General features: G+C 38.8%; 3 protein-coding genes across 4 annotated transcripts; 1 reads left to right on the top strand and 2 right to left on the bottom strand.

Moving 5' to 3' along the window:
- The first annotated feature begins 1,271 nt into the window (after positions 1-1,271).
- Positions 1,272-4,097, top strand: LOC104454040. The gene is made up of 8 exons (XM_010068746.3): positions 1,272-1,677; positions 1,762-1,849; positions 2,099-2,184; positions 2,758-2,836; positions 2,958-3,017; positions 3,352-3,473; positions 3,570-3,641; positions 3,731-4,097. Exons 1-8 carry the CDS (start codon positions 1,355-1,357, stop codon positions 3,831-3,833), a joined length of 933 nt encoding a protein of 310 aa, XP_010067048.2. The 5' UTR covers positions 1,272-1,354; the 3' UTR covers positions 3,834-4,097.
- A 7,445-nt stretch (positions 4,098-11,542) lies between these two features.
- Positions 11,543-13,199, bottom strand: LOC104455775. Its single transcript, XM_010070508.3, has 3 exons — positions 13,125-13,199; positions 11,880-12,121; positions 11,543-11,678 (listed from the first exon to the last, which is right to left on the bottom strand). The coding sequence occupies exons 1-3, from the start codon at positions 13,197-13,199 to the stop codon at positions 11,543-11,545; spliced, it is 453 nt and encodes a 150-aa protein (XP_010068810.3).
- Positions 13,200-17,175: 3,976 nt separating this feature from the next.
- On the bottom strand, positions 17,176-25,839 carry LOC104454041 (katanin p80 WD40 repeat-containing subunit B1 homolog KTN80.4). Of its 2 annotated transcripts, none has more exons than XM_010068748.3 (19): positions 25,352-25,839; positions 25,049-25,232; positions 24,709-24,839; positions 24,046-24,163; positions 23,684-23,910; positions 22,934-23,036; positions 22,774-22,844; positions 22,588-22,662; positions 22,363-22,506; positions 22,034-22,262; positions 21,433-21,930; positions 20,539-20,598; positions 20,343-20,461; positions 20,095-20,220; positions 19,351-19,425; positions 19,113-19,225; positions 18,001-18,117; positions 17,851-17,919; positions 17,176-17,757 (listed from the first exon to the last, which is right to left on the bottom strand). In XM_010068748.3, exons 2-19 carry the CDS (start codon positions 25,074-25,076, stop codon positions 17,700-17,702), a joined length of 2,361 nt encoding a protein of 786 aa, XP_010067050.1. In that variant the 5' UTR covers positions 25,077-25,232; positions 25,352-25,839; the 3' UTR covers positions 17,176-17,699. The 2 variants fall into 2 exon arrangements, with proteins under 2 accessions (XP_010067050.1, XP_010067049.1); XM_010068747.3 differs by having other exon boundaries at positions 17,176-17,760; positions 25,352-25,836.
- Positions 25,840-26,634: the final 795 nt, after the last annotated feature.

Below are 26,634 nucleotides of genomic sequence, written 5' to 3' on the forward strand. Positions count from 1 at the left end.
CCTAGAATTTCCTGAGGGAAAAAGGAAAAGCCAAGCAAAAAAGGGAAGAATCAAAAGCTCTGCAGTGTGTACCAAGATTCAAAAAATTGTGTAGCAATATCTTGATTAATGGATGTCAAACTTACAAGAAGTCCAGCTGAAGTATGTAAACAATATATTTCAAGACATCATCGTTTTGACTTGAGCATTTTTGCTTTTCTGACGCATTATTAAAGATGCAAAATCACCCAAGCCCCAAGCCCAGATCGCTTTTCAGGTTCTCAAACCACATGGAACAAAAAAACTGTCATAGCTAAGGCACATCCGGGGTATGAGTATCCAAAAATGGAATAGAAAGTTCTCCAAATTCTGTAAACAAGAGAAGATTACAAATGGCAAGGCTAAAGGTTTTTTGAATTCAGTTACAGCAAGAAAGAATAAGGAAAGCACAAGCTCGAACAAAGATTTTCAATGATCTGGGAAACTAGAAAGCAAGTCTTGACATCGTGATGACTACTGGACATAAGTTACTGACTGGCTATGATAGGTTATCAGAGTGATGGAGGCAAAAACCCTCCAGGAAAGCTAAGACCTCCTTCACTAATTTAAACTGATCACTAAGCTTACAAGATCATCGCTTCCCATCTATAAATAGTCCAACCCTACTGGCTTTTCTGACCAGTGAAGTCATTACAGAGAGAGATTACAGAGAGAAAAAGATCATAAAGAAGTCAAACGTCATGGTCTTTTCGGACGACGACATTTCTCGCGATACGTCTCCTTCTGTTCGCCGGCAACAACGTCAAAGACGACCATGTCCATTACGGGCACGTGGCTTGCATTAGGAACCTCTAGCCGGGACGATTGCTCCGGGCGCTTGCCCTATGCCATGACCGCCAAACGGTACCGTTGCCTGAAGAACACTGGTGATGGATGCTGGATATGGAAAACCAGATTAACTTTGTTCTCCCAAAAAAACAGAGATGAAGATGATGATCAAATCGTATGAAAACTCAAAAAGTCTCAACTCGAATAATGAAAAATCAAGTGGGAACATACCAATTCAACGACACATCCCATCATATTTTGTGAACATCATTTTTTATTGGGATTTATTTAATTCGTGAAAAATAAATAATTTAAATGACGAAAATGCTCTTTGACTAATTATTTTAACAGATGCAGGTGATTTTTTTTTTTTAATAAAAAAATATTTTTAAATTGCTCATTTTTTTTACTAAATAAATATTCAAATAATACCAAGATGGAATATCCTCTAAAAGAAAACCACGCATCCTGAGATAGAGTGCTGAACCAAAAAAAAATCACCACTATCGGAAACCGCTCCGATAATTCTCGATTCGAGCAACAGAAGATGATTGCAACTGCCGGTACCGGCCACCGTTGGATGTTGAAGACCGGTTCTTGCGCACTCCTTCTTCCTCCGCACTCCTCCTCTTCCCCTCTCGCCAAGACGCTCCCTTCCCGCCCCCGCCTTTTCAAGACCCGCCACCCCATTTCGTGTTCGCGTGCCGCCCGCGAACGAGACGACGCCGACGACGATGCTCCGATGGGCGGCGCCGGGGGTGAGGCGAAGGGGTCGGGGACCACCGCGAGGGCGCGGAGGCTGCTCAAGGTCCGCGAGGAGAAGCGGAGGCGGGAGCACGAACAGCTGCACAGCTATCCTGCTTGGGCCAAGTCAGTCGCGCCGCGAACTTGTTCGATTATATTCCCGTGCGAGTCCGCATTGCTAAAAAGGTTCGATTTTTCCGTGGTCTGCAGGGTTCTAGAGGGCGCCTGCAAGGACGACACCGAGCTTCGGGCCGTTCTTGGTGATAGCATCGGCAACCCCGAGCTCATGAGGAAAAGGGTTGGTTTCGTTTTGGTGTTTCTTGCTTCGTTGGTGGCGAAAGCTTGAGTTTTTGAAGAATGTAGTTCTCGTATCTGTCTTTCGGTTACGTTTGATAGTAAATCCGTCAATGCTGCTTTCCCTTGTCTCATCTTGGCATTCAGTTCGAGAACAAAAGCAAAAAAGAAAAAAATATTTCTTGTGTCTTGTCTTCACTAGAGTTGAAAGTGTTGTCAAGTGAATATCTGAGATGATGTTCATATGCTCCAGGTTGAAGAACGAGTGAGAAAGAAGGGTCGAGATTTTAGAAAATCAAAGACTGGATCGGTCCTCGCTTTCAAAGTTAGCTTTAGAGAGTACTCTCTCTCTCTCTCTCTCTCTCTCTCTCTCTCTCTCTCTCTCGCGCTCATTTTGCGTGCCACTATAGGGGCCATGTTCATGTCAAGCTTGAGTCATTTCAGAATTCATTTGTAACAATTACTGCTCAAATATGTAGTTATGCGGCACCATCATGTTTAGGAGTAAATAATGAGATCCTTATTTTCAAAAGTACCTGTACTAATTTATTACAGATGTCGGTGCATGTTGCTTTTGATTGTTCTGGCTGCGGTATCTAGTTTTGCTGTTATTTTTCAGTATCTCCAGTTATGCTGTTCCACTTCTATCCCATTTTAGTTTTCCGTTCTAGCCTACTTTCTAGAGACTACGTGTGTCATCTTTTTTTTTTTTTTTTAGTATGCTTGCTTGTAGTGAATCATTTAAATGTATATACCTGAAGGATGATACTTCGCATTAGTCTGCGTGGGGTAGTACTTCCTCCCCCCCCCACCCCCACCCCCACAATAAATCAGGTTTCTTTGGCACTTCTCACTTCAGGTAAATTGTGTTACCTTCTTTCTTAATGATTTCTGCTTTGTCTCCATTTGCAGTTTCAATCCTGCTGAATCTTACATTTGGTTTGAACTCTATGGATCTCCATCAGACAGGGAGGTTGATCTAATTGGAAGTGTAGGTTAATGTTTTAACATTCTGTTCCTCAGTCTTCTAATCTTGGTTGAGTATTATCTGTTTGTTCTTTTGTTTCTTGATACTTCTATATGTAGCTTGTTTATGAGGACTAGATATGCAGGTTATTCAATCGTGGTATGTCATGGGGCGCCTGGGTGCCTTCAATTCTTCTAATATGCAGGTTGGATTACTTCCTTACATATATTTATATTATATATCTTATTCTACAATTTTAGTGACATTGTGGGCATCAATCATCACCACAAACAAATTAATATGCTTATATGGGTTTAAGATAAGATCAAACTGGAGTTTAAAGAACATTACATGACCAACCTTCTCTCATGGCAATACTAAATCAGTGTGAGGCTGAAATCGCTGGGTAGTTGATTTGTTTAGACTTTAGAGAAAATGGCATCCTTTCATTGTTCACCATGACCTTTTTCCTTTATCATGTTTTGGCTGATAGCGTGCCCTTAAGAAGAGAAGTTTCCCTAAAATCGTAATTGTTGCAGCTGGCAAATATGTCAATGGACTATGATCCTCTCTATGATGCTGATAAGGGTGCAAATGTGATGCCATCATCATTCCATGATATCAGTGATGTGGAGTTTCAGGACAACTGGGGTCGTTTTTGGTATGTGGTTTAAAGGCGCTTGGGTTTCTTTCTCTACTTTTGTCTCTCTGTGAATATTTTTTCATTGGAAAAGAATTCTTTCAATCTGTCATGCAGGGTAGACCTCGGTACCTCTGATTACTTTGCTATTGATGTACTCTTAAACTGCTTGACAGTTTTAAGCTCAGAGTAAGTCTCAAGCTACTGGATAGGAATATATTAGCTCTTTCATTTTTGACATTCAATATGTTCATTGATCATGGTCTCCATTTCAACAGGTACTCAGGCATTCAGCAAATTGTTTTTGGTGGTCGGCGCATGGGTGACTGGGAAGAAGGGATGACCAATCCAGAGTATGGATATAAGTACTTTAAGATTTGATTTATGTGCGATTATTGTTTAGATGGTCCATGCTTTATGTACATTCTTACACCTTGGCTAGAGCACATAGGTAAAAAGTCCTGGTTCTGGAAAGTGGATTTTGATTGCAAGTCAATTGCCGACTAAGAACACTGGAGTTTTGTTGAAGAATGGGGAGTCAATAAGTAATAACATGACGATCCTGATTCATTTATCCAGAATCCCTGGTTCTTACATGAATATCATTCACTATGGTCTTACTTATTGAGAAGTTCTATGCCTTCATCCAGTCATTCATTATACATTTCCAGCTTATTCATACTCCAGAATCATCTTATTTATCTTATTAAGAAAAACTGCTTCTCAAGCATGAAATTTTGGACCAATTAATCTAGGCAACCCTTCCCTAGTCACTAAAATTTGGGTCTGATATTCATCATAATGATTCACTCTTTATGTAACAAGACTAAATGCATGTAAAGTTTGGACATAAATGGGATTGACAAATCTGGCTCCCTTACACTTGAAGTATCGTTACATATTCACACATGTAAATTGTTATGTAAAGGTCTCAAATCTTCTCACTGATTTCATTACTGTCTAAAAGCTTTTGTATAAGATAGCAAGTACTTGCACCAGGATTTCTGATTTTCCTATACCATCTCAATAACTGCTCTTGGCCTGGAGAAAATTCTTTCTGTCTTCTGCACAGACTTCTATTATAGATTTTTGTGATTATAAACCCCTAGTTCTTTATCTCCGCATCAGATAGATACATCATTTGCCCAAATATGTACATGGCTAATTTTAGGGTTTGTGTAACACTGTCTTCCTTGATTGACCAGAAGCTTCACAATGTCAGAGATGGCTATTTCCTGTTTTCATTCCTCTTATGTTTTGTCATTGTTTCATGGGAAATACAAAAGAAAAGATAGATGTACTAATCCACCTACCATGTATAGATTGGTTATTTATAACACCAAGCTAATAATAAGATGAGATATAAATAAAACCTTTGATGTAAGAATCAAAAGGCAATATGTCAACCTTGAAATCATGCATAGCCACAGCAACTCACAGGAGAAGATGTACGAAGCAAAATAGATGGGAAAGAAATCCAACTCAACACGTTGGCAGAATTCAGTTGTAGAAGCAAATAAACAACAGAACACGCAAGAGTTTAATGTTTCTCTCTAGGTATTAGCTTAGCCTAATAGGGTTCGGTCATTGTGCTCTGCTTGAAACTCCTTAAGAAACATTTTTGTTCCTTGGAAAAGCACCTCTGAGAAGGTATAGATGAGGGCCAGGTGATTGACATGGTAAGACAGGGCTTACAGCTGTATATTTATCATATACCATGAGACACAAAGAAATTATAATCATGATGACTAAAATTGTGCCCTCTTAACCAGAACCAAGCAGCACGCTGGTAGGAAACCATCAGCTCATGATCAGCCGTCTTAGGATTGACCCAAAACGCTCCATGCATCTTATATGTGCTCATTGCAAATGGAGGAATCCCGATCTCATACTTACATTCTCCATTTTTGGGGACTTTACTTTCTCTTCTTGGTGGTATAATGGATTCAATTCTCTGATTGTCTTCTGGAATGATATTCACCAGACCTGGAAATGAAATTGTCAGTTACATTGCTTGAGAAATAGACCTGTATGAACTTACAAGTAATTGGTAGATCATATACCAAGGAGGACACATAAACTGGGTGAAAAGAAAATGAACAAATTAAACAAGTTTTGAGCACATGCTTGTACTGTTAATCACGATTTAAACACTTCAAAGCTAAAGACATTCATGTAAAAATTAAATATGATCTTCTAGCATATGGGAAAAAGAATGAAGCTGTATACATCTACTTCTTCAAAAATGGGCAATGTATGCGGAAAGTTGATCTACATGTGATTCACCTAAAATATGAATGATCTTCTAATACAGCTACACTTCCAAGAAAAACTCAACTGGCAAAAGGACATGTGCTAAAAAGCATGTTTGGGATCATTTTGATCTGTGAGAAGATCATGAATGCTTGAAAAACTGTAGTTTGTCAATGTCATCTCCTTAGTAAGCAACTACTGTAAGCTAGTGAGCTGGTCTTTCAGAAGCCAAAGTAATTTGATTGAACATCTCATATTCATTACGCGATAGACATGATTGCAAGAATTATCATATTGAAAATATGCCAAATATGATCAATTAAACTACAATGTCGATGCTTCATTTTGGAAGCCTAGAGTACTTAATCACATATGGTTATAAATAATGGAAAATATTATTTGATAAAGGAAACTTATATATGATTAAGATTTTTCAAATATGTGGGTTTTGGAAGATCTTTTGGATATGAAACAAAAGATTCTTACTACATTGAGATTCATGAGCACATCATTCCTGTTAGATGATGAAATTCCTTAAATCAGATATTTCCTATAAAATCGGAGAGAAAAATGTAGGAACTCCAGAAGACAAAGATCGAAGTAATTGTTAATACTACATCTACAATATCACTAGAAAGATTGATTAAGTGATAGAGCAAAACTTTTAGTTTTAGCGGTTTACTTCACTATGGATTATGCAAAAATAGTTGGTTGGACATACTCAGCAACAAAACCGAAATTCATTGCTACATTGTACCCATCTACTAGGAAAAACATTTTACCTTTAAAGCTTGAGGATTCAATCATGAGTATCTGATATTCATCACCATCATTTGGCGAGAAAGTTCGTGGATAAATTACAAGAAATTTAGTACTGATTAGATCGAGTACAGTTTTGTATCTCTCGGTGCTACTTGTTAATCAATTGAACTGCGTGAATTGCGTCTTTGAGTAGTCAAAATGTGCACTTAATTACAGTATCTTTTTATTATAAGGTTGCTTTTCTTAATACACATATTCAATGTCAGAAAGCACTGTTGATTAAAGACGGACTTCAACAGCCGAACATGACTTTCAGTGACCAAACTTCCTTCAATAATGGCACTGGAAGAACTTTCTTCACCTTTTGTGCATGAACAATAGAGACCCAAAATTTTGAATCAAAGTTTCCACCAAAGACATCCATGATCATCACTCTTAGACATCCACAAGCAGAATTCCAATCTCTCAGGCTTAGACATCCACAAGAAGAAGTCCTTCCAAACAATGTATTCAGTGTTGCTTGTACACTAGATCACGTTTAACTTGCAAAGAAATTTTCTTATAGATGCTTACTTTATAGAGTGTCCCTTGTCGAATGACAAATTGTTGTGATCATGCATATAAGGACATAGACGGTAGGGGAAAAATGAATATCATTTTTCACTTGGGTTGCTTCTTTCATTGCATAAGTTCTATCCATACCATGTTTGGCCATTCAAATCAATCAATGTACCAATTCTGACCTTGAATAACAGATTCACTTGTGAATTGGACTGAAAAATACTTACTATAAGGTAAAATGAGAACCCAATATATAAATGATAGTTGATATGTTTCCGGGATGATGGATAGTTTTAAAATGGCCATCGTCCAACTTTTTTGATAAAGTAGGGTTTGCTGGAAATTCCCTTTGTCGTACTCCAACTTAGTTTCAATCTCTTAAGACATTCAAGTAATACCAGGCTATGATTGCTTTGGAATTCCTCTGTAACGTGGTGCTATTATCTGGTTCTATTGTGATGAAGTCCATACATGGCTATTTCTCGTCTTCGATCCATTGAGCTTGGACAATGAGAACCGTTTTGTATTGACAAATAGACTATAGTGGCCGTGATTTAACAAAGATCAAGTTGAGTTGAGGACCATCAAATGAAATCTTGCTCTTGATTGTTATGATTATAAGGTGTAAACAGAGATCCAAAGTCATTTGATAGAGATTGAGTAGCTATAGCAAATCCTTTTAGAGATCATAAGTCCATTCCAGGTACACCATTTGAGTAGCAACTGCGTCTAAGCCGGTGGTAGGTCTCATTCAAAAGCCACTTTAGGGGATGTGCCCCAGTCAATGTGTTTGGTGGCGATGTTGTCATGACTGACGTGCAAGTTGCTTTAGTTTATTTTCAGTGTCTTAAGAAGTTAATGGTTCCACTTTAAACCAAAAAATATATGATTTCTGACACTAGTGCATTTGAGTTTGCTAAGTGTTTAAAGGGAGCAACATTGATTCTTAGGCTCTTGATCAGACCTTGATATGAATCCATTATAGCGTAAGGAAAGAAAGTGATTATAGTTCGAAGCTTGGCTAGCAACTGTACAAATGCCTTTGGCTTCTATGAAGATTCACGAATTCAGAGTTTAGTAAGAATTAGCGTAGGACTCATTCTCGTGCCATGATGGGGATAGGCATTTGTCCTCTATCGACATCTAAATTGTGCGTGTCATGGTAAAGAACTAGATAGTATGAAGATGACGATCTATCTGAAAATGTTTTCAATTGCTTGACAGAGTAGGATCCTCAGTGCCTGCGCTTACTGTACTCCAACTTGATAGTTTCCACCAATAGAAATAGAGAGCTTTCTCCATTAAATATTTGTGAAGGAATGAATTGCGATCTCTTAAGCAATACAAGGCTTGTGATTCTTTGTAGCTCATTTGAATATAGTGCTAGTATCTTGCTCTATTTTGATGTTGTCAACCCATGGCCATCTTTCTTGTCTTCAATCCTCAATAATGAGATGGTCTCTTGTGGACACATATAATCCTCCATAATGAGATGGTCTCTTGTGGACACATATAATCCTCCATAATGAGATGGTCTCTTCTTGACAAATACACTATAGTGGTGTAATTGAAGGACAATCAAGATGATTCGACAACAGTTGAATGAAATCTTGCTCTTGAATGTCATTATATGTGATCAAGGCATTTAATTAAGAGAGCAATTTTCATTCTGAAGCTTTTTCAAGGCCTGAATGGTATAAATGTATCGTAGCATCATGAAAGACAGTGGTTGTAGAAGTGGTTATAGTTTGAAATCTGGCTAGTAGTTATTCAATGCTTTTACCATATGGTAAGATTTGGAGTTATTGGCCTCTGTTAAGATTTACCAAGTCTATCGAGGACTTATTTCCATGTCATGATAGATTCATACATTTGTCCTTCATCGCCATCTTTATTGTGCATGCCATGTTGAATAAATAGATAATATGAAGATGATTGCTCACTCTAAAACTTTCTTTTGATTTTTTGATAGAGTAGGATCCTCAGAGGATTTCACCGTTCCATTAGAATTTTCCTCGCCTTTTGTGCTCCAGCTTGGTAGTTTCCACTGCCTATCCTGTGTCATCTTGATAAAGAAAAGGAAAGGCCATGCTAAAGAGGAAAGCATTACTTTGTCATCACAAAAATCCAATTTACTCGATTAATGCATTTCATTGCTCTATCGAAAATTCCCTTGCCCTACTGTGCTCCAACTTGGTACTTTCCATCGTCTGTCCTGAGTCATCTTGATAAAGTAAAGGAAAGGCCAAGCTAAAGATGAAAGCACTAATTTGTCATCATGAAAACCTAAATCTACTCCATTTGGTGAATCCATTTATTTAAAAGACCTTCATATCCGACAACTGTCTGGAGCGGCGCTGGTTAGAGTGAAGGACTGAAAATCCTTATGTCACTGGTTTGAATCTACTTCTAAGCTGGCAAAGGGTCCAAAGGAAGGGTGGCCAAGAGTGACACAGATTTGGAAATTCTAGTGAACGAGGAACCCAAAAAATGTGAGCGCTCCTACACTATAGTGGATCAAAATGCTTCGGAGGGTGAAACGAGTCCCTCTCCTTTCAAGCCAGTCAAGCTAGCCCCATAATTGTCCTCATGACTGCAACAGAGTGACTGATGTGATACCCCTCCATCTTTATTGAGCTTCCCTTTTCGGGAGTCAGATTGCATGAGAAATCTGAGAAGCTGGTGATCGTTGCTTAAAAGCAATAGATTTAGTTCATGAAGGTTTATATTTTGAAAATATGCATTCTAAGAGGAAATAGTCATCTTTGACATAGTCTATTTGGCTAAATTACCATGAATCATGCACAAAAGTAGCATGATAGGAATCGAAGCTTTTCTATCCTCCCATGTTACATGTGATTGGCCGGACGTTTAATGATTAACAAAGGCAACGAAACGGATTCATGGTCAACTCCTGCCACCTTGGTCTTGGTGTGGAAATCACATCTCAAGTCGAGCCTGTCCAACCCTCCTTTCGTGGGAGAATTGGCCCAAAGTTGGATAGGGTTCAAGACATAGTCAGGCTAGCAGAGGTGATATTGATTTGTACCTCCATGCGAGGCAGCCTAAAATGTCCATTGTATCATCCTTCTTTCCAATCTGAGCCGACAAAGCTGCCCTGGGAACCTTCTTTCCAATGAATCTTCAAGCCTACCTCTTGATGAGGAGAGTATCTTCTTTAAACCTTCGAACTGATGGAAGTCTGCTCATTAGTAATGCTCCTTGATGAAAGGGAGAAAAGATGTCTTCCTTGCCATGGTGCAGTTAAGTTTCTAGATGGTGGACCTTCCTTCATTGTCCAGTTGCAATTGTCGTGAAGGACCATCTTATAACGCTCGACTTTCTCAAGCATTGACGAATGTTCAATGCCATTCATAACAATTTGGATCGTTTCATATGTCTATATATCTTAAGTAGTTCGTCAGACCAAATTGTTTGTTAATGGTCGCTTTCCCTTCATGTTCACCTGAGTTGGCCTAACCCTATCTTGGAATTGTACTACAAGAGTTAGTATTTGTCTATGACTTGATCTTAGCCAAATGGCCAAGAAAGGAATTTCCGTTATAGGACACTAAGCTCATATTCCATGGATCTTCATGTCCACTGTGAAATGTCGTTCCCTGAAATCGGCGACTCCCATTTTCTTTCTGAATAAAGTCGCTGCGGCCTGAAATTGGTATTCAATATCCAGGTGGCATTCTTTCTAGCATGCACTAATGAAAATTTCCACCTAGGTTCTTTACCAGGTGCATCGACATCGTAAACTAGCTTACCAGCTCACAAGCTTTTACACGAGAAAGTTGCACAATCGAAGAAAAAGAACCGATATGGACTTCAAAGAACAAGGAGGAAAAGGTTGTGGTATCGTGGGAATGCTTAGAACAGACCTTGAGGAGACCACGACAGCATGTGGTAAGTAAGGAAAGATGCAGATAATTCCTTTCGGCTTCTCATCACGGGTATCTGAAGGATCGGGTACCTAAAAAGCATCAACGTCAATAAACGATCTCAGTCGGCATTAAGCCAATCCTCCTTTAGCTAAAGAAGAAAGGGATAGATCAGGAAGGTATATTAATTCGTTGACAATTCAGGAAAAACAGTAGCATACCAAGCAATGGCCAGCCAACTGTGAGGAGTGAGGTCGGTGCTCCGGAAGGTTGTCAAGCCAGGATACTTCCGTGCCAATTCTTTGATCTGGTCCCCAAAACAATTCACCATGTACAAGATCAGATTTGTTCAGGGCCCTTAAAGATTGGATTTAATCCGATCTTTGGAATCAAATGCGATATTCTCGAAATACAAGGATTAATTTACCTTCTCAGCTAGGGGGTATCGGACATACGGGCTCACTATCTCATTGTATTGGCAGTACAGTTCGCCATGATACTCTTCGGCTCGCTCCCGGCCTTCTTGCTTCGCAAAAGCATTGTCTGAACGCCCCCGAAAACACACATCCAAAGATCAAAAGAAAAAGATTTTTTTCGACGAAATGAAATTGAAAATAAGCAGGAAGGTTATCTGGAATTTGCAAAAATGTGAAGGAGCTTACTTGAGCCACTGCTTGGGGAGTTTGAGCTGCTCTTGCTTCCATCACTGATCACGGTCTGGTGCTCGGACTCAGTTGAAGACGACGACCCCTCTCCGGACCTCCTTCAAACACCGAACAATATAGCAAACACATTAGACTAAACGATCGTCTTGCCATTTGAATTGTTGCTGTCTTGAGCTCAAGACGTTAATCTTTCAATATTCTACAATCTGTAAGTGCTGGAAAAGCATTAAAGCCATACAACAATGTATCTCTTAATTCCAGGAACTGAATTACTGAATAAGTGAGGCAGGTTATCATACTTGGATGATTTGAGATCGGGATGCGCCTTGCCGAACTTCTTGTAAGTGAAGATTTGCATCGCGGACAATGAAGGGAAATAGTATTGCACGGTGGACTCTCCAGTAGGCAGCACGATCGGGACTCCGGCGCCGTAAGCGCTCCACTCCTCGTAAGCTTGCCAGAAATCTGTGAGGCGAAAGGAGTCCACCATGTCTTTCTCTTGCTCATGGGATTCCTCATTGCTTGCACGTTGCACATTGGGCTGTGAACGAAATAATAAACCGAAATGTCAAGAAGAAAAGGACTGGAAATTTTCGAAGTGACTGCGCCGGATTCACGTGAACACAGATCATCGCTACCATCAAATCATCAAATCCAAGAGTTACGACGCGATGGGGTCACGTGAGTGCGCATTTTACTGTGCACAAGAATCAAGATCGGGCGTGTCTATGATCTCTGAGGACCAACGTTCTTCGAGGTTGATATCCGTTGGATCACAAAACACAGATCTCGATCGCCTTTGTCTATCACAAGATTTTGCATAAAACATAAAATTGGTCTCTCCTTTTCGTGTCTGAGAATTATGTAATGAAGATGTACAATTATCCATAATTGAATTTTATGTGTCATTGTCCTGAAAGTCAAAACGATCTAGTTAATACGATAGGAGATCGGATTTGGGCTTTTAGGCATTTATTGTTCTAACCTCAGATCTTTTTCGTAACGAATCGAACTAGATAAATAAGTGGTCGGTGGCAGAATCGGGTTAAACTAGTCCCAATCAGAGTGATTCCTAATTGAGCCAATTGAGTTGGCATGACGTACTGAATAATCTATTCATCCCCATCAAGTGAAAATTGAATTAATAAGTGGTAGGTGGCAAAATCGGGTTAAACCAATTTGAACTAGATCAATCCTTGATCAAGTCAATTGAAGCGATATGATGTATTGAATAATCTATTAATCCCCCATCAGGTGAAAACTGAAGTAATAAGTGGTAGGAGGCAAAATCGGTTAAATCGGTTCAAATTAAACCAATCTGTCATCGAGTCAATTGAACCAGTATGACGTACTAAATAATCTATCTATCCCCCACCAAGGGAAAACGAGATCTAAGTCCCAGTGATATTAGCCTAGGTATAAGATGAATTTGGAAAATCGAAAACTCCAGATGAAATTAAAAGAAATTGAAAGAAATGACAAAAAGAACAGAAAAAGAGAAAAAGAAAAAGTAAACGATCAGAGAGAAATATGAAGAGAAGTACCCTGGGAACCTCCTCGACTGCAACACTGGGAATCACAGAGGAACTAAGGCACTCCAAGTTTGTCCAGGACTTCATTTCTCGAACCAGCCTCAAGTCCCATTTTGATGGTGCCATTCTCTCTCTCTCTCTCTCTCTCTCTCTCTCTCTCTCTCTCTCTCTCTCTCTCTCTCTCAATGAGAGAACTAGAAGTGAATAATTTGATAAAGAGAAACTGGCCTTCAAGCCTTGATGTCATAAAAGAGTCGATTAGCAAATTCCCAGGAGGCTTAATTAATGCACAAAACCCAAAACTCACCCAAGAACTATGCATTAAAATTCATAATCTCGACCCTCATTTATCCTCTCTTCTACTTACCCATTAATCATCACTTTTCCCTTACATGCATCTATCCACGTATGGCAAAAACGATTTTGCCAACCTAGTCCTCCTCACACGGCAGGTTGGCACACCCCCTTTGTCAATTACCTTTCAAGGAAAACACTTAGGTTCAAAAATTTCGAAATTGGGAGATAACTAAAGGGATTATTGTTTTTTAGTGCCTTTTTAGCTGCGTGATTGTGTTTATGATGTTGGGTTTGGTGAAGTTGGTGCATGTGGTTCTTATGTTTCTCATAAAATCCTGCATTAAGTACTTCGCAATCAGTGAAGAAAAAAAAAATTAGTGAAGGGAGGCATACATGCATGCCCAATTGTTAAGAGAAAAGGGACTCTAATTAAGACAAATTAAGATAACCGGAGAGAGCCGTTGCAATTGAATTATCTCTTTTCTTTTCCTTATCCTTTCTCGATGAGCCTTAAAACCGAAAGCAACAAATTTTGTCGGCTTCTTCATTACTCAAAAGAAAACAAATTTATGCACCAGCTTCCTCTCTTTTCTCATTTTTCGCGAAGCAAGTGGGCGCCCACCGGATTCTAGATCGAGTGGAGTTAAAAGTTACAATTCTAAAATAAATAAAATAAATAAATTCTAATAGATTGCCATAATCCGAAGTATATTAATGATTTATTACCTAATGACTTCTGAAGGTAATGAGCATTTTCCGAAATTAACATGCATTTACGTCCCACAGTAGTCAACGATTTTAATTGACTGCAGAACAAATATTAATCAAGGTTATAATAGCTCCCGCTTCCCTTGTCCCTCCTGAGGAGTTATGTAGACTGGTCTATCGACGGCAAATACTCATTTATTGTCCATTATCCTTCAAAGAGAGAGAAAACCCACGACTCACATTTTGTAAATAAAAAAGACTCGTAGTTGGACTCGAAATCCAATTTATTTTTATATTATATTAACTTCCTCTATGAAACGAGTGGATTAATGAGTCCAGAAAAAAAAAAGATTTCCTCTTTCAAACAAAAAATGTAGAGATATGATATGTTATTCCATTGATCATCAAATCTAACTAACGTTTCGATTAGATCTATAGCTGTTATGGTCTCACACTCCGAATCCTACAATTATAAGTGAATGACACGGTCAAGATGCAGCTTCAAACACAAACCAACATAAACTTGTTACTAAAAATATATATCTATCTATATATCTAATAAAATAGTGAGTTGATTACAAAATCAAAGTTCTAACTTCCATCAACAAGTATATACACATATAAATATTTATATGTACATGTACGCAACTCAACTAAACACAACAAAAATTATCTGAAATATATACCCAGTTGTCTCAACTTATAATTGAAATCCAATTATCAAAAGTTCCCGTTGATATTGTTCTGGTCCTATTGACCACTAGCTTAAGAACCTGAAAAAGATTTGACATGAATGGTAATAATACAAATCAAACACTTACTCTACGTATTTATAAAACAATAGCCAAACTCAGGTATCTCAAATTCAGTATATAATATTCCTATAGGATCAAAATAAGTTTTATCAAACTAATGTAACCATATACTTAAGTACTCATTCAATCAATAATTTCAAGCAAACATCAGTAGTCCAGTCATCGATCAATCTCGTGTCCAATATCAAACTATGGTCACCCTTATTACTCCGTGACAAAGCTTGTCAAGATTTTCCTTGCCTAGTTCTCTACCTATATCAGCTAGCAAGTTGGCCACAAAAAAATCTTGAGAATAGCGTAGACATTCACAAGCCTCTAAATCGGTTATGAACATAGCGAGAACGCATAAATCATTTTAAAAACCAAGTAAGACCTTTCACAAATCAATGCACAATGCATTTCATAAGGCATTTTGAACCATTTCAGAATTCATTTCATTAATCAGATTCACAAATAAGTATTTATAATCTTACGCAATACTTTTCATAAAACATTTCCCAAATTATTTACAAAGAACCAAAAGTTTGTAAATGACCGATCCAGCTTTATGCAATAGATATGTTTTTCCTTGACTCATAATATGTCGAATCTTTATTACAGATATGATTTTACAAAGTCATAAACGAGATAATGACCATTAACCTGAAAATGCAAAACCAAAAGCTCAAATCGGAAGCGACATAGCCATCGGAAGCGACGTAGTCCGTAATGCTTCAAAAACCTGTCAAAGAAATATTAATCGAAAGCCGGACATATGCGCCAACTTATCTCAACAAAGACTACTAGGTTGGGGTCAAGTCGCTCGCTACCGGTCGACAAAAAGACCTCAAGAATAGCCACTTTGCTGCAATTAACAGCAGCAGCCTGTTTGGTTTCACTTTGGGCAACAACATTCCCTCACGCAACGAGCAGCCCCACTCACGCGACGAATTTTCTCCCATCATCTCTCTCCACCGAGCTCCAACTCATGCGAGTTTATGGTCAAAAGAAAGTTCTTTCGAAACACTAAAGACCCTAAATTTTGCCTCCTCAAAAGACAGCCGAAGGCAGGCGAAAATTTACACCAAACACAGTAATTTGACACTATTTTTCCAGCAGTCCACGAAAGTTCAAAAATATATTCCAACCAAATCGTAATTTCAAATCAACTTCTGTAAAATCAGAGTTTCGTCACTAACTGATTTCACAGCTAAACAATTCTTAGATTGGACCAGCAACTCAAAATTTGAATAGATCCGAATTTGCAACTCAACCTCAAAAATTCTTTCCATCAAATTAATAACGGGTTTGAATCCTTATCGAACGCTATGAAGTGGAGATAATCTGGGAGTGGGCATGCAAAGACACGTCTCTCTCTCTCTCGCGGTCGGGCACTCTTCTTTTTCCTCTATTTCTTCCTGAGTCTGGGCTGATGATCTGGTTTAATAGAATTTGAGCTTTGAACCCTCTTTTTTCTTCTTTTTAATTTTCAGCCCAAATATTATAATTACGTATACATTACATTTTACCCCATAATTACTTACAAATATATACTTTCGAAATTGTCTCAGTTTTATTTTTTAAGACCACCGTGAATGTTTACATCAATTATCTGTATGCCTCTCTTTACGAAAATTCCATTTGTCCAAATATGCCACCCCCTAAATCCCATTAGACCCACTAGAAATGAAATCGCCACAATCCCAGTAAGATGTTAAAATGAATTTTCAAGAAGAGACCATTTGATCTTTTGAGATTTTGGTTAGAGGTATGTGAACGATATTTACCAATATAAGATTATGTAAGTCATCATTAAATCAAAAGTAATGTATATTTTCAGTACTTTCCGTATTATTACCGTTTTCTGGAATTATTGGAAGGTTCATTGAGGAGTTTTGCTTTCTTCTCAACCTTTCTTAGCTGTGTTATTTTAGCTCACATCCGTGTGATAGGTGATGCTTTACCACATCTTGGTTTCATTACGTTTGGACCATCACAACGCAAGAACACAGGTTAAAAAGACAACAAGAATCCATAGACAAAAGAATCAAACATGCGTCTTCTGCAATCGTGGATTTGAAAGAGCCCAATCAGGATCTGCTACAGCAAAAGAACATGACTCGAGCACGCCGAGCTCGCGACAGTTTCTCCTGAAAACCCTTCTAAAATTCAATCAATCACTAACTTCGCCGCGAGTTTCAGATCTCCATTAACACTGAAATTACGCTAACTTCACCGATTTGCAAGGAGCCCTTAGCTTTCAGGATGGAGAAAGTAAAAGCTTCCAAGAAGTATTCAACAACAGATACAGATGGATTCATAATGCCGCTTTGTACCAATTGAATGTCTTCCAACAAATGATCATTTGACAATTTTGTGATTCCGTATCCCAAAAATAGTATCGAAATAAATACACGCTCACTCGTGGCTAAAACTTACAAACCGAGCTTCACGATGGGTTAGTGTGAATATTGACTGCTTGTCTCCACTGCCAAAGCACATCCACTGGCCACGATGGTGCTGGCGCAAAAACCACCAGGCACTTTGCGGGAAAAGTACTTGGCTGTCCACTCCAGTTAAGGTAGTTATATTAGAGTGAGGTTAATGCTTCCACATTCGAGTATATGCACTGTGAATGGGCAAATAAGTATCATCGACCCGTAGCTGCTGCTTGACCATGAGGTAATCAACTCCTCAGAAGAATCAGATTCACTTCCTTCAAGATACATGGGGAATGTATCCTACATAAAACCCGTAAGTGAAAATCTACTCGGCTGATCTGTGTTCGTCAAACTGCTTCAAGAGCTAGACTCAACTCATGCGCGGACTTTGCAACAGATCCCCCTCTTCTATGAACAAAGAAAATCAGAACATCATCACTTCTATAATTTCTTGAGAAGCATAAAACAAGTCTTCAGAAAAGGCAAATTAAAATGAACCTGGTTAGAGCAGGCAAACAGCGCTTAACCCTTTCAAGCTCTACATAGCAGAGGTTATAACGTTCCAACCTGTGCCAATCCACCATTATTGCCGTCAAGTTAGTTTTTGAACCAAAATTCTATCCAAGGACATTGAAGAATTGAACACACCTTTGTTCGGCTTCAATATCAACACCAACTGGTGTCGATGCCAATACTGCTGAATAAACCATGGAACCAAACACTCTGACCAGTTTGAGTAGTATGTCCAAAGAGATGCTCAAATGCCTGCAGAGTGAGAAGCTTTTAGAAAAATGGAATGTCTTTGAAACATAGAAGAGGCAAACGAAGAGCATTAATCAAACAAAAGAAGACTGCACATAAAGAGCGTGACGTCAGGCCGTTTGACCCTGTGCCACATTCAACATAAGGCAGGATAACATTGTCTAATTAAAGCTACATATCTCCAGAAAGATAAAAAGTGAATGCACTACAACAGCTACAATGCCAATGAAGCATATGATCAAAGCTTTTAATACTTCACCAATCACAAGAAATGAGGATGTTCTTTCACTGTGAGTAGGCAGGTAAAAAAAAGACAAATTCACTCATAATAAGTGTATAATGCAAACTCGCGGCTTGTTCTCAACAAAGGCTTCGTGTATTAATGAATAATCCAATTGCCACTGTAATTTTGGCCAAACACCAGCTATAGAATATGTTCAGCATGAGTTGAGCTCAGTGATATCATGCCTCAAGAGTAACAGTCCCTGGAAAAGTCATCTCATCAGATCCATCATGATCATGGCATCTAAGAGTGCGTTCGATAACATTTCTGCTCCCAAGAACAATTTCTATTCAGAAATGGTTTTTTCCATTTCTATTCCTGGGAAACAAAGAAACGGATTTTTTTTAACTTCTTGTTTCTGTTCCAAATCTATCCCCTAGCCACTCTTTTATTCTGAAGAATGGAAAAATTAACTAAAGTTATCAAACAAATTTCTGTTCATTTTCTCTTCCAAGGAACAAAAGAATGGAAAAATAGAAAAACAGGATAGTTACCAAACAGGCCCTGATGGTGTGGATACCTTCACATATTAAAAAATTAAAGCTCAAGAGCGAGAAAAAAATTATCAGGGATAGAAAAATGAAGAAAGCTGCAGCATCAAAGTCCACAACAAGAATCTGGCTGAAAGTAAATGTCTAAAGCAAGAAAAACCATTTTGACAATACAAAGATGAGTAAATTTGCTAGCAAAGAACCATTAAGTACTTGTTACTCACCTATCCAGGTCACTCTCAAGAAGTCCATTCAGAAGGGGCAAAAGACAAGTGAAAATATCCAGAGTAACCGTGTCAATTTTCTCTGTCATTATACTAACTACATCAGCAAGCACCTGCAGTTTAGGGCATAGAGAAAGTGGTTAACACAAGGATTTTAATTAAGACCTCATCAGGCAATCCATGTTTCTTCAAGGGCAAGAAAGTTAAAACACTATGGAGTCACTGGAAAGCTACTCACAGAATTATCAGCCATCTTCTCCATAGCACCAATAGCCCCTTTGATATCCCTTCTTCCCCAGAATCCAATGACAACCTACCACATAATTTACAGAAGATTGTCGCATTTAATGACAAGATGACATCATCGCAATACTATGCTCGTGAGCTTATACTATTTTCACGTCATGACCACCAGGATCTCCAGATGATGACATGCCACCAAGTAAGAGCATCCATACTACCTTAGAACATAAAAGCGCATTCAAGATATGACGCCAACAATATAATAGAGGAAAAAGATAAAATCATCATTGAATTATATACTAGAATGCAATTTTAAGAAAAGGGACAAAATGAATTAACAACTTTTTGGTGGACATCGCTTAACTTGCTGAATAAGGGGAGGTGAGCTCATAGTACTCACATCCTAAACTTTAAATCTCCATCTCTGACATCGTCTCTAAGTTAAGCATTCAAGCAGAGAAAGATAGTCACCACAAGTTGTCCTTAGCAATTTGAGAAATATAAGCAAATGTCCTATTGATTAAGCATGTGCAGATTGCAGATCTGAGTGAAAAGCATTTTCTAAGGAGTTACATTCCAACTAATGCCCCATCTAACTTTCAGCCTTATACAGCTACTGACGTGACCAAGATTGACTTGTATAAGCTGTTGCTTATCAAAAGCATAGAGATCACAACCACATTACAACTTTCAAAGATTAATTGTATACAGCTATTTAACAGATATCTATATGAAGTACCTGCAATTTGACTAACCGAGACTGCATAGAGCCAACAAACTGGTCATGATGCTCCATCACATCTGCAATGGCATCCTCATCACTAGCAGAAACTGTTTCCTTCTCAGCAGAGGGTCTATGTCCTCTCTGTTTCACAACAGAAGTTGTCAAAGACAAACCATAATAACAAATGACATGTTGAAATTTGTCAGAAGGAAATACAAAACATTGAAAGAGAGGACCAGTGAAAAAGTAGTCCATTTCCTTACCATACTAAAAGGCAGCACATTTGCACCAGGCCCCATTCTCGAGGTAATACCGGGTGTAGGTCCATCAATATTAATTTTCTCTCTTTTCTCCCAATTAACAACAGGGGGACGCATCCGCCCTAGATATTCACAAGATTGTATGAGCAGACTTCCTATAATGCCCAAACAAAAAATAATATTTGAAAATAGGGTGTACCTCCCCTCTGTCCGTCCGCAAAAATTTGCGCTCTGTTTGTTTTCTGCATTCGAGACTCATCTGCAACAAAAGATTGGATATTGAGAATCATCCTTTTAAGGAAAAAAAATGCACATTTGCAGATCCCAGCTTCAATAAATCCAAAGAGTTGGAATCCGAACATTCCAGCTTTATAATAGGCAGAATGTGAACATTATGAAGGTGAAACCCAACAAACACATAAGAGTTGTTTACTTTTGCAAGTAGTTGGCAGTAAATTTCACAGAGACCATCAATATTTCACTGAGGTGGAAAGAATTCTTCCAACTGTGATTCCTTACGACTCATCTCAGTATATGATGCTCAGCTCTTTCATTGAATAGCTTTTTCATAGTTCAAGGAGTCTAACCAAATCCTATGCTTTAGAGGGGAAACAAAAGTTTTTTCACCAAGTTGCCACCCTCAGACCAAAATGTGAATTTCTAAGAGATGTTTTAGCATGGTCACTCACTACTATTTCTGCACCCAGCTCACTTACACTACACACAATATATCAGTTTATCAACTTTGCCAGACTAATACTACTCTGTTACGAGGTATTTTCTATTCACCTATCAGGTCCTTTGTTGAGCATTTACCAAATTATACTAAGGTGCATAATCTCCTCATTTTACATTACTCTAACTCCCTCCTCAAATTCTTATCTTCAAAATGGTCCTATTGATGCTCAGACCAGGTCCATACCAAGTTGGAAGCAATTCTCTGGCAATAAAATCCAGCAAAATTAGCATAACATTGTGGAACAGGCAACAATAAAAGAAAGGTGACCTGAAATTAGACAAGACTCAATATTCTACAACTACTGGTTGCAATTAATATCAGAAAGCATTCTTCTTCTGATAATTGAACACATACAATTTTCACGCAGGTAATTGGCCGGTGCATCCATTACTAAACTTGTGTCACGCTTGCTTGGAGGACCAGATGAATCATCCATTGCATTTCTTTCAGCAGTAGACAATCCTTGAGCCGGGGCTCTCACTACAGAGAAGATGTTCCTATTTGCAATGTTGCTCAATGAACTGGGATTTGGGCCAGCTGTTTCAGATCGACCCGAGACCGTTGGCTGATCTAATTCATCTCTGCCATTTGACAGCTTTCGTAATTCAACTGATTTTGACTGCAAAGAAAATGGCATCGTTCTTGAAGCAAGATCAACTTCTTTTTTGGATTCAGCAGCCAATTCTGATCTAGCGTCAGTTCTAGGAACAATGACAGGTACGATATCTGATTTACTGAAGCTGAGAAGACCGATTGTGGCATTGGCCCTTGCACTACTCCTCCTTGGAGCTGCTGTGCTCTGAGCTGTCACCGAGGTGACCCTTTGAGGAGTACCAGGTACACTTCCTGTGGCTTTAGGCATATGCAAAGCAAGAAAATTGTCATATTCTGGAATCCATTCCAGATACCAAAGCAATATATAAAAGAAACCAAAAAGAAAAAATAGATATCTTACATGCCAAACTTTTCTGCTCCTTAACAGGGTCTGAATTTTGAGAAACCGACAATCTCCCAAGGGACTTTGTTTCCTTCACTAAAGAATCTGAAGTTTGGGAAACAGATAACCTCCCTGAACTGGCCTTAGCAGTATTCTCATTCAGTACGGTGAGATTCCCAACTGTAGGAGCTTTAGATTGAGGAGGAACTTTAAATCGGTTATTACCAACAGCATACGGTTCTATGCGCTGAAAAGAGGTGAAAGAAAGGACAACATTTATAATTTCAAATATGATACAGGAAGCAACTTTAGACTACAACCGAGCACAAAAATTAGGTGCAACTTACCGAGATGTCAACAACCCAAACACCAACACAACTTTGATTAAATGAGCAGCCGAGGAGCTTTCCCTCGTGCACATTAAGGTCTGATAATCTAGACCATCCCACGTCTACAGTATCATGGCACAGCATCGGTTCCCAGGAAAGAACCTACAAAGTAGCATGGAACAAAGGAATCAATAATGAACCATGTACCTTTTCATTGCAACATGAAATTGTCGCCATTTTTACCTTAAGATTTTCATGCAATCCACAAAGGAGGGTCCTTCCATCAGGATTGAATGTCAAACAACGTACTCCAGTGCTCTGTCATAATTTTGGGATGTCATGGTGGTTTGTAAGAGCATCATACTAAAGACCCATCGATAATTTACTTCCTCTTTAGATACCAAAAACTCATTCAGACAAAACTCTTACCTCGGGTCCACTGGAACCAATCAGTTCAAAGGTCTCGAGGTCCCAAAATTTTACAGTCCTGTCAGCAGAACCTGTAAAATAGCCGAACCATATGAACAATTAGTGGAGACATAAAGAGACATGCAGCATTGAGTAAAATTGCAGTAGAATGGTATCTCACCTGTTGCCAGTAAAAACTCATGGGGATGGAAATCTATACACTGAACTTGGCCCTCATGAGACTTAAAATCATGCAATAGCTTTCCGGCCGTCAGATCCCAGAGCTATTAATTACATTCAGAAACTTAATCAGCCATAAATTATTAAGGAAACATAACAAAAATATAGATAACACCACTTGCTCCAATCAACATGGTCCAAATGATCTTGGCACCTCAGGTAATCATGTTAAATGAGATCCTACAACACATTTCCTTGCACAAAACCATGTATTTATTACTCACAAGGAACTGCAGTCTCAGTTCCCTAATCCAGAACTAGATGTTATGATAATCCAAAGAATGATATGGGTTTTAGGCATTAGGTTATCGTTTCAGAGCTATCCAATAATGTACCTAATGTAGGTCTCATCATCTGTCTACTGTCAGTGTTGCACCAAGTAACCTACAAATTTCATCAGCTAGTGGCAAGTGCACTTGTCTTTTAAAGAATCTACGCTCGCTTCACTATATTGACAAATCACACCAGACTCCATATGTGCATATGGCCCTCTTAAAAACATTTAAACAAGACAATACCATGGCACGAAGTAACAACTATAAAGCCTCCACAACCATCATCCAACTACCACATCCGCAAATTAAGATGCTTTCTAAGTATTATTAGAAGAAGACACCTAGATGAATGATCACGTACTTTATCACATGAACTATTTTCGCAAACAATTTATAGATTAAAGAAAGAGTTTAACCTTCACAGTGTTGTCCTCTCCACCGGAAACCACCCAACGACCATCAGGAGTAAACCTAATTGCATTGACCCCACGTGTGTGGCCTTTGTATGTGTGGATACAACCCTTTTTCCTGATATCCCATATTTTTAAGTTCGTGTCAAGAGAACCAGATGCAAAGAACTCCCCAAAAGGATGGAAATCCACTGATATACAATTAGATCTATGACCAGTAAGAGTCCGAACAACTGCAGAGAAAATCACGTTACAAGTCGTTGTTACACATCAATGTGATAAGAAAACAAATAAGCAAAGACATTTTTCCAAGATATAACTAACAGATTATGAGTTTGAAATCCTGCTTAAGAAATAGATGAGCATACTCTTTGCCTCTTCTAAATCCCAAATCTTGATTGAACCACTGGCTGCTCCCGCAGCTACTAACACCTCCGAAGAATCAAAACTCACTGAATCAATTCCACTGCTATGTCCAGACAAGCTCTGAAAACAATAATGAATATTAGACGGGGTGTATTGATGAAAAGCAGATTCTAATTAGCATGGCCACTGCTCCAAGCAAATTGATGATTCATTAATGGGTCAGTTTCTACAGTGCCCAGATCCATTTATCTGAAGAAAGCAATCATATGAAACCTCTTCCCACTGGGAAAGAAGATGAACTAAAAAGAGTACCTATTGCTAAGAGGAACTCAAAACTATAAGCCGCCAGACCACCAGTAAGGGATTTCAAATTTCCTCAAATATTTCTAATTCTTAATTGACCATCAGACACTCAAAAGCCCACAATTTACTTGGTCACAGGAGAAGGCATAAAAGAAACATACTGTAGTCACATTCTGTACACCATGACTGTGTCAAGACGAAGAGTATAAGTATCACATTGTATCAAAGGAAAATGGCAACAACAGCAGCATAAGGAACAAGCCACCATCGTTCAGGCATAAAATCATTTGTTAGACAAGATTCATCAGATGGTTGATAATTAACGTGTAATTCATATAACAGTGTGACCACAGAAAACTGACCTGTATGGCATTGGGTTTTCCAATAGCCCAGAGATTGACTTTATGATCTTCTCCGCCGGTGACCAGAACCCTCGACGACTTCCTTCCAATTTTGAGGCAATTGACTGCTGCAGAATGCGCTACAAATTCCTCTGCGTTTGCAGCGCAAGTTAAGGAAAACCTAAAATAACACCACCAACAATACAACAGCTTCCAACGATTCCCAACCGAAACACAAAATGTCCGAATCCACAAAACTAGTAAGTTCCCCATATAGCAGCAAACGGAATCGCATTTCCATTTGCTATTCGCAAAGCCGCGACACACAGCATCAGCACGCGTAAATTCAATTCAAGGATACGTAGCTTGTAAGCGCGCTTCGTAGTCATGGCGGAGACGCGAGCAAAACCCTAATGGCAAGAACAGCTCCGGAGACATTCAACATACGACGGGTCGTCCCGAACGAGCCCAAGATCCGACAAAGGAAGCCAGATCTCAAGAACCCAAGTCAGGTTCTCCCCGTATCACGCCGCCGTTGCCAGCACCTACCCACGATATTCAACAACAACAGAACAAAAAAAAATTAGCTGGCTTTCTAGATCACCAAGGAATGGGAACCAGCAAGAAGACAGGAGAAGAAGAGGGGGAGGGAAAAAAATGTCACCTTTACGGAGTCGTTCGAATGGCACAGGCGAAAGGAGAAGAACCCTTGTCTTCTCTTTCCCTACCTTCTTGACTTTGAGGTCCCTCCTTCGTCGTCTTGGCTCGCACTCAAGGAAAGATGGTCGCGCAGAGTAGAGCACAAGCATTCAAATTTCAGGAAGCAAAGGATTTTTTTTCCCCTTCGTCAGTTACGGAGAGTCATTACACAAAATCTATTAGCAGAAAGTATTGGACTAAAAAAGTGACAGCTTTTCCCTCTTTTCCTCCTTCCCCTTAAATTCTTGAAGGCGAGATGCCACCCCAACCCAAGAAGAAAATGAAAACTTGAACGACAGCAATGGCAAGAATGCAGTGATGCTAGGTGGGAGAGGAAAAAAACCAGGGAGGCAAAGAGAGAGAAAGAGAGAGAGAGAAGGGGAGTGAGGAGGGGGAAGGGCAAAATGGAAAAGAGCAGGAGGAAGCTTTCAAGATTTGTGTTTCAGGGTCAAAAAAAAAATAAAAATTGTTATTATAATATTTCCTATAATATAATCAACAATAATTAGGAGTGATGATAATCTTATTTCTTTAAAAAAGAATAAAAGAGAGAGTGGGAGGGAGGGAGGGAGGGAGAAAAAGTGAAACAGAAGAAAAATGAGATGAGAAATGTGGTGTGTGCCCAATTTGAAAACTACCCAACGCCTCCTCTCTCTCTCTTTCTCTCTCTCTCTTCACTTGGGACCAGACCCTCCTTCCTCCCTCCCCTCCCCTCTCAAAATCAAAAACGGTAAAGTCTCATAACCAGCCCCTGCCCCACCCCCCACTCTCATTACTTACAATACCATTCCCTCTCTCACTTCCTCACCTTTCTCTTATAAATTATTTACTTTCTTTTTCTCCCCGACTTTAGACGATGTCTCTTTCGTTCAATTTTATGTAGCCATAAAAAAGACAAAAATTGATTACACTTACTACACGTAATTGAAGAATGAACCGCACGTCACACGACAAAAACTACATTAAAAAAATTGTAGCATATATATCTACATAATTATTCAAAGGGTATTTACAAACGGTCGCCATCAAAATTGATAATTATTGTTTTTATAGGCTTATTTCGCTGTCTTCCCCAGGGGGGTTGTTTTGTGAGGTATGTTTTCCACGCTTCGTTCCTTGCTTTCTTGGACTTCATCTACCCTATTTTTAAAAGAATATATATATATATATATATAAAATAAAATTTGCTTTTTCTTGATTAAATAATGCAATGTGGGAGCCACACGACAATCATCAAGATGCAACTCC

The sequence above is a fragment of the Eucalyptus grandis genome, chromosome 7, assembly GCF_016545825.1.
Source record: "Eucalyptus grandis isolate ANBG69807.140 chromosome 7, ASM1654582v1, whole genome shotgun sequence".
Lineage (NCBI taxonomy): Eukaryota > Viridiplantae > Streptophyta > Magnoliopsida > Myrtales > Myrtaceae > Eucalyptus > Eucalyptus grandis.

What these genes read in the sequence shown, in the direction of transcription:
- LOC104454040 (XM_010068746.3), top strand. Translation starts at nt 1,355, where the DNA reads ATGATTGCAACTGCCGGTACCGGCCACCGTTGGATGTTGAAGACCGGT. An exon ending in CCGAGCTCATGAGGAAAAGG is followed by an intron (nt 1,850 to 2,098) that starts GTTGGTTTCGTT and finishes CATATGCTCCAG; the next exon opens with GTTGAAGAACGAGTGAGAAA. An exon ending in TTCAAAGTTAGCTTTAGAGA is followed by an intron (nt 2,185 to 2,757) that starts GTACTCTCTCTC and finishes CTCCATTTGCAG; the next exon opens with TTTCAATCCTGCTGAATCTT.
- LOC104455775 (XM_010070508.3), bottom strand. Translation starts at nt 13,199, where the DNA reads ATGAAGTCCTGGACAAACTTGGAGTGCCTTAGTTCCTCTGTGATTCCC. An exon ending in CAGTCGAGGAGGTTCCCAGG is followed by an intron (nt 12,122 to 13,124) that starts GTACTTCTCTTC and finishes TTTCGTTCACAG; the next exon opens with CCCAATGTGCAACGTGCAAG. An exon ending in CCCGATCTCAAATCATCCAA is followed by an intron (nt 11,679 to 11,879) that starts GTATGATAACCT and finishes CGGTGTTTGAAG; the next exon opens with GAGGTCCGGAGAGGGGTCGT.
- LOC104454041 (XM_010068747.3), bottom strand. Translation starts at nt 25,076, where the DNA reads ATGACTACGAAGCGCGCTTACAAGCTAC. An exon ending in GGATTTAGAAGAGGCAAAGA is followed by an intron (nt 23,911 to 24,045) that starts GTATGCTCATCT and finishes TTTTCTCTGCAG; the next exon opens with TTGTTCGGACTCTTACTGGT. An exon ending in ATGTGCTGCCTTTTAGTATG is followed by an intron (nt 20,221 to 20,342) that starts GTAAGGAAATGG and finishes GTTGTGAAACAG; the next exon opens with AGAGGACATAGACCCTCTGC.